Below are 10186 nucleotides of genomic sequence, written 5' to 3' on the forward strand. Positions count from 1 at the left end.
CAAAAGCAGCTGGTCCCCCAACACACAAATACTTTCCTGGAATGGCATCCATGTGCAATAGTTGAGTCTGATACCCCTTCCAGCATAACCACCTTCCTGCCCTCCAGCTCCACTCACAAAGACTGCCCCAAAACTCATCTTTGTCCATCATGCTGGTGTTACCAAATCTCTGCTGCAAAGACAGCTTGCTCCTGATTTCCACCCATCCTCAATTACATGGAGAAGGCCCCTTCCAAAATTACTCCACATATGCATGTGGAAGCAGAATGCTAACTTGCTCAATTTGCCTTGCTACACACACAAACAAATGCAAAAGGCACAACCACAAAAATAGAAATTTGTTCATTTCTTATTGCCACAGGACAAAAATCTGGCTGAAAGTAAGCCTTGGCATGAAGGGTTACTTTTTTGTGGCTTTACTATATTTGTATTTGTATTGTCTTTAGTAACCCACCTGGAACCCTGCAAAAATACATTGATCCACATTGTGCAAATTACCATCATAACCACAAAGGTCTGATCCTGCAAAGCCATATATATATTTAACTTAACACTTGTGAGGTAGTTCCACTAGACACACATCTATGGGAAGTGACAAATTTCCAAGGGCAAACAGGAGTGGCAAAACAACCTAGAGTAGCACAATTTGTAAATCTTCAATTCCTGCAGCCTTCTATCATTCGTCATTAGATGCCTTTATTTTCATTTGATCAAGTCTAGTCACCTAGTTATGCCGTCCATAGCATCTATGACAATACACTATCAACATCCCTTAAGTTTTTTCCTTAAATCAGGAATGAGAGACTAATAAAAGGTCACTAATACTTAATAAGAGAGGAATCCTCCAAAAATGGAAAATTAATCACCATATCACTTTATATTTTAGCACTCTACTGCTGCAGTAGTACTGAAAAATTGCTTGTAAAAATACTGTAGTGATTTAAAAAAACAGATTAGACACAATAAAGCTCAAGTTTCTCAAAGCTGAATACATTTATCTTTAAAATAATTTCAAGAAAATATTCCATCTGTTACTCTGGTTTCCACTGCATGGGCATAAACCATATTTTAAAATACATTTCATTCTATTCTTCTTGTAATTAAAGCCACCATATAGGGAAACTTCACTTCAGACCAAAATAACCTCATGCATGATTTTCTCCATTCACTTTGACATTTGGAGTACCATTAAAGTTCACTCGATAACCATAAAAGATTGCTCCTCGGCTTTGACTATTATTCTTCAACACTATATAAAAGTGCCTCAAGCCAATCACTTCAAAAGCCCTCCCTTCCCATTATACTCCTAAAGAGCTTCACCACACTTAAATATTTCCCCTAATCCTATTAAACTGTCATCCACATTTTCTATCTTACTCATAGCTTTTGATTACCCAGAGATTTCAGCTGCGTAAGAAAAAAAACTCTTCATTTACTGTTAGACGTGTCCTTTAGCCTCGCTGCTTCAGTGATATCACAATCCAGTGTTTGGATGTCAAAAAAGGACTACCATAGCAGTGATTGTGATGTGAACCTTTTGGGGGAATCAGGTTGATAAAGGAGAATCTTCTATTTAGCTTAATATTGGAAATAAGCAATGAAGAAAAAAAAGTACCTTATCTGTATTTGACAGCTAAATGAGTGTTTTCTAAAATGTGATAACTACTCAAGAGACTCGCCTACAATCATTTTGCCTCAATCTTCCCTTCTTTGTCAATCAGCCAAAAGTTTGGTAAGGAAATAATGGAAGTGAAATCCCAGATCAGGAACTCTGCAGTTTTGTAGCACAGTCACTACCACAATTGTCAGAAATGACAGATTTCCACAACAGAGAATAGGTACAGTTGTGTCATTTTGGTTTCTGACAATCCAAGAGAATTGAGACTCGCCTCCCTCCCCATCATGAAGCAGAAAGCATAAGATTTCACACGTACAACAACCTAATCTGAAAACTAATGGACACATTACATATTGGGCTGCAACAATGCGAGAATGGTAAGTAAAAAGAACCCTGCACCCACAATGACATTGCCTTGTATAGGGCTCACTGAAGAATTAAGCCTTAGAACTTTATATACACTCACAAATATACAGTATAGGACATGACAATGCTCGCCATTTTCCTACTTGTAATTCATCGTGTCATGTGACTTGGGAATGTTACATACCTTTAACTCTAAACTTAGCAGACAGATTCTAATGAATTGTGGACTAATGCAATTCTAGACTTTTTCCCTTTCTTTAGTAAGGATCTAGGTAGATTTGAAGAAGGAGATAAATCCAGCAACTGTTCCGTTCAAATGCAGATTTTCCAAGAATGATTTGATATAACCTTTCAGAATCTTTAAAAAAAGACAGTTTTCACATCCTTTAAAAGCATATGAAATTGACCCAAGTTTGAATAGGGAGCACAATGTGGGGAGACTGAGGTCTTGTCTTACCTGTGAAGTCTTTGCCCAGTAGATGTCGCAGTTTGCTGCACAGCTGGATCATGTTGTCTAGCTGCCTATTTATTTGCACATCTTGTACCCAGGCTGGCGTGTGACACACTGGGCATTCTGTGCCAATACAGTCACCCACACAAGCTCTGAAAGTCAAGCATATATAAACACAAGTCATTCAACACAAGTAAACTGGAACATTCACTTCAGCATCCAGGTAGGTTAGCAGTTGATAGGCAAGTCTTTTTTATTTTAATACCAAAAAGCTGACAATGCAAAGAGTACAAGAATTACTTAAAATTCACTTACCACTGCAGAAGAAGAAATCAAATATTTGGCCTGGCAAATTACAAGCCAGAATTAAGCAAGCCAAGTCCAAAAGTCTTATCAGGAAGCTGTGTCATCAAAACTGTTTAATAAACTTTTAAATCTCACACTCACCCATGTTAAGCAAAATTTAAAATATTCCAAAGCTCCACTTCTACACATTGTTTCTGTTAACAGGGCATTACATTTTTGAGTAGCTTAACTCTAGATTCTTCTGTCCCCTCAACTAAACTGTGCTGTTTTTCAACAGCATTCTTTTTTACAAGTGTGATAGAAAATCCAATCAATGGTAAGCTATCACTTTCACCTGTCTGTTGTTAAAACTGTCTTGGTACTGTTAAGTTACACACCTCTCAACATTTCTCAGTAAGAAGTCCCCCAGGAGTCCATAGGTGTCGGAATTATTTTATCACTTTATTTTTTTCAGAGCATTTATCTCTGAACAGCTCAAGGAGAAACAAGTTTGCTTAGTAAAGGTCACTTAAACCCAAACTTGTAGGTTCCAAGTACTACTTTTCCATCCTCCTCCACATAATTATATTTACTCATTCGATTACTCTGGTGAAAAGACTTTTGGGTCCACCGTACAAGTTATCAGGTGGGATTCTCAAAAGCACCTATCTCATGTTTATGGGACTAGTGCTCTCTAGATTCATACCCTGGCTTGCCATGCACAAAGTCTCCATAGGCCTGACCTATGACATGACTTCAATGGGAGCAGTTAGGCCAACACTGAGGGGTTTTGAAAGTCTCTCTGAAACCACCACACTAAAGTATATTTCTCTGTTAATTTCAAGGTGGGAGATTTTTTTCAAAGGCACAAATGACAGTTACGTGCCTGACATCTGTATCTTTGAAACTCTTCCCCCATGAACTTCACATTGTTGAAAGAACAAGTGGTCTTGCAGTTAAGGAACTGGAATGAGACTACGGAGATTTCAGTTCAATTTCTGGCTCAGACAGGCTCTTTGTGTGACATTCGTCAAGTCACTTATGGCCATGTTTTTAAAAGAACCCAGCTGATCTTGTTCTTAGTGGGAGCTGCCAGGTGCTGAGTATTTTGGAAGTTAAGCTGTTAATCTCTCTTTGCCTCAGAAACTATTATCCCATGTTACAGATGGGGATTTTTCTTCCACTCTGTATCTGACTTATGTATTTTTTAGGTTCCAAACTGTTCAGGGTAGGGGCTGTCAATCTGTATCTGTACATTCCCATATATATATATATACACACCACTATCTTCATGCATAACATCCATTCACTGTAGTTAACCCACTGAAGTTACTTTGGATCAGATCATACTACAGGGATTGAATTCAAATAATAAATATCACAGCCCATAAAAAAATCTCCAAAATGTGACCCAATTACTGCAGGTCACTTACTTTCACACATTTATCTTTATACAACATTGTCGCCCGTTTTCCCCGCTCTTTTAATATATTAATAGTTTTCTCTATTTGGTTGTGGACCAGAATAACCTCATGTCAGACTTTGACCTGACCTCTTGCTGGCTTGTTTGGAAACAAACTACTGGTGACTAGCCTAAACCACCATATAAAGTTCAACAAAACAAACAGCCACTATGCAGGAATAAGCCACCCCAGGAAACGGATTAGAAATGATGATCAGAAGGTACACATGAATAATAAACTAGTTCACCACTGAATAAATAAAGGACCATGATACAGTTATTTGGATTATATCAGTAATACAGACTATTTGCTTTCTAGCAGCAAGACCTGGAGGGGGAAAAAAAGCAGCTTTTGTCAAAAGCTAAGGTGCCCGTTGGTTACGCCTCCTGACCCTCAACACAGATTACAGCATCTTTTGATGTTCTGAAAGCTTTTCTAAAAAAATCTTACTTCAATAATAATATCCAAATATCTTAGAAGATTTGTTCTCCAAATTAGAGTGGGGTTATCAAAAACTAAATTACTACGTTTTAGATGTCTGACAACCAGCCAATTAACTCAATTAAAGATTCCTAGTACTACTCCCCAACGATCCATATTACCATCTCTCAAAACTGCTTTTATTAAAACAATGATATATCCTACATATACTAAAGTCTCTTGACCAAGACTAAATTTGAGGATTATTTTGCAGAGCATCAAATACTGTGTGGTAAGATGGTGTAAATGGAACATGGCAAAAGGCTTCCAATAGAGCTTGAGAAATAGTGATTTAAGAGGGATGTGAGGTTCCACAGAAGTTGTAGACAATGTCTGGAAGAGAAACAGTGGCTATGGTGGAAGTAGGTCACTTTGGGACCTTTTCAACAGATTTAAATGGGGAAAGATATTACCAGAAGCTCCATGGAAAGTGTGTAATTGCTGCCCTTTAATTTACTAGCCCTGAAGAATCAGAAAATGCCTCTTGCTACCATTTCCCCATCAAGGCCCTTAAGACAACACTGGGTTAAATGACCTGCAGCACAGATACCGCTGGCCCAGGTCAGCTGACTAGGGCTCGTGGGGCTATAAAATTGCAGAGTAGATGTTCAGGCCTGATGTTTATGCAGCTTTGTACTGCAGATCAAATGCTTTGCTGGTAAGTAATTCAACTGTACTCTATATGGCTTGACATTAGCGTTTGAGGATCTGAGTGCTCTGAAACTTTATTCATTTCTTAAATGGCATGATCAGTGAGGAGGTACTCTTGCAATTCCAGCATTTGTCAAGGAAACGTTGGCTAACACTCAAAAGGCGTTTGAGTCTGAAGACACTGAGTCCTTACAACATATTATTAGAGACTCATACTGCTGTAACTCAGTATATGCTACAACTACTGGGTAGCAGTGCTGTATGACCAGAGCAAGAAAGAAAAGGAGACCCACAGAGACCTGAATTGCTTGCACCTCGAACTAGCCATCAAAAAGGACAAGTCATTGGCCAAACTCCTGCCACATGATGACAGTATTGATGAACATGTCAAAGGGGCATCTTATCAAACAAAGATCTGGATGTCTATGCAACAGAGGTAAACCACATATTGGATCACCATTGCAAGATGGATGGAAAAATGTGGATAATGAACTATTTCCCATATTCTTCAAGGGCCCAGTGGCATCTAAACTTCTATAAGACCTTATTTGTGTCTGTACCAGTATGCGTTATTGCACAATCAACAGTGTCTGTAGTCAGAACAATCTTCCCGGCACAGAACTGTGTACGTGCCAAGGAAACGAAGACTGTGGCAACTCCCACGCTCTTGACCGAGATCTTAATGATGAACAAAATGATAATGAAGTTGACCGGAAATGTCAGCAGCACTATTACATTCAATGATACCCGTGCAAATTTATTATTAGATTTTGTTTTATCCTTTGGATCATTGTTGTGATGCTTTGAGGTCACAAAATCCAATATTGAGTCTTTAAACCAATGGAAGTGAATGTAAATATTTGAACCGGTAGATGGTGCCATTGTTTATACCCATTTCTTTGGTAACAACACTGTGTGACAGCTTCACATCATGCCTCATCTTAAAATAGACATAATAAGCTTTCAAATGACGTATGATGTGTGGTGTCTGCCACTCTCCTACCTACACTGGAAAAGGGAGAGCCCCACATGAGGGAGAATATATTGACCACGTAACCTTTATGGGCACAGTGTCTATTGTATTAACAAGAGGTTACGGTGAAATGCAAATTATTGTCTTACAACTGGCATCAAGTAAACTGTTAAGCTAAGGACTTGCATATCTTCCCATCTCTAACCTGATCCTGCATGCTCCATGGGAATTTCTGGACAATAAAAACAGAAAATGTTCTCCCTTTCCTGCTAGTTGGATACATTAAACCCTCTGCGTTTGCTTTGGTATGCCAATATAACCTATGAATACTTCTGCCTGTCCAATATATACATTGTCCTCTCAGATGAGGGTACTACAGCGTGGACAAACTATTGAATCTTTCCAGACTAATTCCTGTAACTGAAAGACTCCTCTTGGTATTCTCAGCACTACAATTCAAATATAAAGAAGATAATTTTAGCCTTTCAGTTCAGATAATTTGCCTCTTACAAACACAACTCAATGAGCTGTAAACGAAAACCCTAAATATGTAGGCACTGATCCTGCTAAAATCTCCATGCAGACAGACCTCTGCACCCACCTGGACCCCTACTAAAGCCAAAAGGGGCTCTGCATGGGCTGATCTCTGTGGGACCAAAGCCTTAATTCCAAGATTTATGATTTCTTGTGAAGACCCAATCAGGCAGAGCTAATGGTTCCTTTTATTTTTTAAAAGAAAACATTTACACATCTAATTTTCCCTGTTGTATTCCCCAAGCTCTTCCGTTCCCATAGAACAGACTATAAGAATAAGGACAGCATGAATTTCAAATATTACTCTCTTTTAAAACTGTTTAGCTTTTTCTTTTGACCTCTCCAAACTAGGAAAACTTACACACATGTAGAACAGTCCCACTGATGTCAACTGAACTACTCAGATATGGAAAGTTAAGGGTATTATACATAACTGTTTGCAGGACTGGGGTCCTTTTCTTTACAGCTGTTTCATATAAAGTAAATATGGTACTTACAGACAGAAGACATGCTCACATTTTCCCAAGCACACAGGTTCCTTAAGGATGTTCATGCTATTCAGAGAGGAAGAAAAGCATTAATGATTTAAAAAAGTCTTAGCTCCTAGAACACCAAAGAACCAATTAGTTTGAAGGCATCTGCATTTGTGCCTGCAGTTAAAACATTATTGCTAGCAGGACGCTAGCATGGTTTTCCTGATGAGTTTGAGATATTCTGTTTGAGGAGTAGTGTTATAAATCACGCTACTGAATAAGTGGAAAGTAGCATGGTTCTCTGATAAAATGTCTCCTTCCATAATAATCAGGGAAATCATTATAGAACCCAACAGCTTTTTAAGCCCACTGACAGCTAGCATGGTTCTGATTCCAATGTAGATGCATTTACTGCACAACCAGCTTCCTTAGGCTCTGTCCAGACAGCAGCAGATCAAGCTGACAACAGCTGTTTTCTGAAACAAGTAAACACAGCTCTGCTTCACTACATTAGCACTGCTCACTGTTAATCTCTCTAGGGACGTATAAGCCTATTACCACAGTAGCCAAGTATTGGGAAAGTCAAGGGCATTTTTACAACAGTTTTACAACACAATCATTATAGGGTTTCAACTCCCTCTGAGGTGGATGTCCTTTTGGGAGCAGTCACACCACCTAACTATGGCAATGCAATTACATTAGAAACAGCAGATCCTCAACATTATAGAACCCTCCGCTAGGACAGGATGTCAGTTTCAGATGGTTTAATATGTCTGGTCTGGAGGTCAAAAGTGCTCTAGCAGGAAACACTAAGGGTGCCTATGGAACGGGGGTTATTCGCTATTTATTCTAAGTGCTCAAGGACAGAACAGTGTATAATTCCTGTCTCCCAGAGTTCCTACACATTAACACTTAGGCCTCAGGCTGCCATCAGACAGGCTAGCCAGACTCTCACAAAGCCCCAGTGGGACTCTGAAGGGAACCCAGGAGTGTCAGGTAATGTGGGATCACACCAGCATGAGTTCTTATCACATATATATTGGGAATGGAGTGGGCCCCAGGAGACGGGAATGGGCCCCTCAGCTTCAGCCATGTCAATGCCAGGATAACTGAGGAGGGAGGATGATAAAGGGTGATCTGGAGAATTCCTGGAAGAGTATTGGTGTGGGGGCAATTTGTATGGACCAATCTCCCCACCAGATGACAGAAGGGGCCACAGGGGTGGGTCAGTCACTCCGCTAGGGAGAGGTCCCCTTGGGGTGGGTCAGTCTCTCTGCAGCGAAGGACGGGGGGGAATCCTGGGGGCAGGTCAGTCTCTCTGCAGGAGAGGGTGTTTCGGGGGGAGCCCCAGGGGGCAGGACAGTCTCTCCGCGGGGGGGGAGGGTGTTTCAGGGGGAGCCCCAGGGGCCAGGTCAATCTCCCCATGGGGGGGAGAGTGTTTCGGGGGGGCCCCAGGGGCCAGGTCAATCTCCCCACGGGGGGGGTGTTTCGGGGAGAGCCCCAAGGGGGCGGATCGGTCTCTCCCCGCAGGGGGAAGGGCGGGATCCTGGGGGTGGGGTGGTATCTGTCCCCAGGGAAGGGGGGTCAGTCTCTCCTGGCAGGATGGGGGGGGGGGTATCTGTCCCCAGGGGGAAGGGCGGGATCAGGGAGGGGGAAGGGGGGGATCTGTCGCTGGGGGGGAAGGGCAGGATCCGGGCGGGGGGAGGGGGGGATCTGTGGCCGGGGGGAAGGGCGGGATCTGTGGCCGGGGGGAAGGGCGGGATCCGGGGCCGGCGGGGGGGGATCTGTCGCCGGGGGGAAGGGCGGGATCCGGGGGCGGCGGGGGGGGATCTGTCCCCGGGGGGAAGGGCGGGATCCGGGGGCGGCGGGGGGGATCTGTCCCCGGGGGGAAGGGCGGGATCCGGGGCCGGCGGGGGGGATCTGTCGCCGGGGGGAAGGGCGGGATCCGGGGGCGGCGGGGGGGGATCTGTCCCCGGGGGGGAGGGCGGGATCCGGGGGCGGGGGGGATCTGTCCCCGGGGGAAGGGCGGGCCAGTCTCTCCCAGGATCGCGGTGACTCCCCAGCCCGGGCCCCGGGGCAGGCGCGGTTACCAGCGGGAGCAGCGCAGCCGCCCCTCCAGCTGCCGCAGGGCGGCCCGGGTGCTGTCCCAGCAGCCGGCGGGCAGTTCCATGCCGAGCGGGGCGGGGACAGCCCTGCCTGCCGGTGCCGGCTGGTTCCCGGAGCGAGCCCGCAGCGCAGCCCACATCTTCCCGCTGCTACGGGACCGGCCGCCGCTCAAACCAACCGCCGGCTCCCGCCCGAAGCACGGCGCATGCGCGGGTCGGCCCGGGGGGCGTGGCCGGGCGCGCGCACGGGCTGCGGGGAGCGCGAAGCCCCGCCCCAGAGGCAGAGCCGCTGCCGGAGGGACGGGGAACGGCGGGGCGGAGTCGCCAGGAGGGCGACTGCCCGGTTGGATCCCTCTTTCCCTGGGGGCGGGGCCTAGACTCCAGCCCCTCCCACTATCTGCCCCGGGGGGCGGGGCCTAGACTCCAGTCTCTCCCACCCTTATCCCCGGGGGCCCAGACACCCTCCTCCACTCCCCTCGCTCTGGGGGGAACAGGGCTGAGACTCCCCCCTCCATTCCCCTCGCTCTGGGGGAGCAGGGCCGAGACACCCCCACTCTCCCCCATTCCCTGTGGGATGAGAGTTTCTCTCCACTGTTGAGGCCATCAGCATTGCGGGGCCACACACCACAGAAGCCTTGGGGCTCAGTTGGCAGCCAGGAGCAGCTGGGCCAAGGCTCTCCGCACAGCTCCATAGCCCTGGTGGCAGAGCTGACCAGAGCTGCAGTGGGTCCATCATTATGGGTCATCCCTGCCCTGGGGGAACTCAATGGGAAAAGTGACACGATTT

At 44.9% G+C, this 10186-nt stretch overlaps 1 protein-coding gene across 1 annotated transcript in view; it reads right to left on the reverse strand.

Annotated features, from left to right (window-relative positions):
* Positions 1 to 9539, reverse strand: part of BARD1 (BRCA1 associated RING domain 1) — a 68577-nt gene extending 59038 nt beyond the window's left edge. Inside the window, exons 1-3 of the mRNA XM_065413569.1 lie at positions 9385 to 9539; positions 7319 to 7375; positions 2442 to 2587 (exon numbers count right to left, since the gene is read on the reverse strand). Coding sequence (XP_065269641.1) covers positions 2442 to 2587; positions 7319 to 7375; positions 9385 to 9539 — 358 coding nt within the window. The remainder of the gene's footprint in view (positions 1 to 2441; positions 2588 to 7318; positions 7376 to 9384) is intronic.
* Between the last annotated feature and the right edge of the window lie 647 nt (positions 9540 to 10186).

The sequence above is a fragment of the Emys orbicularis genome, chromosome 11, assembly GCF_028017835.1.
Source record: "Emys orbicularis isolate rEmyOrb1 chromosome 11, rEmyOrb1.hap1, whole genome shotgun sequence".
Taxonomy (NCBI): Eukaryota; Metazoa; Chordata; order Testudines; family Emydidae; genus Emys; species Emys orbicularis.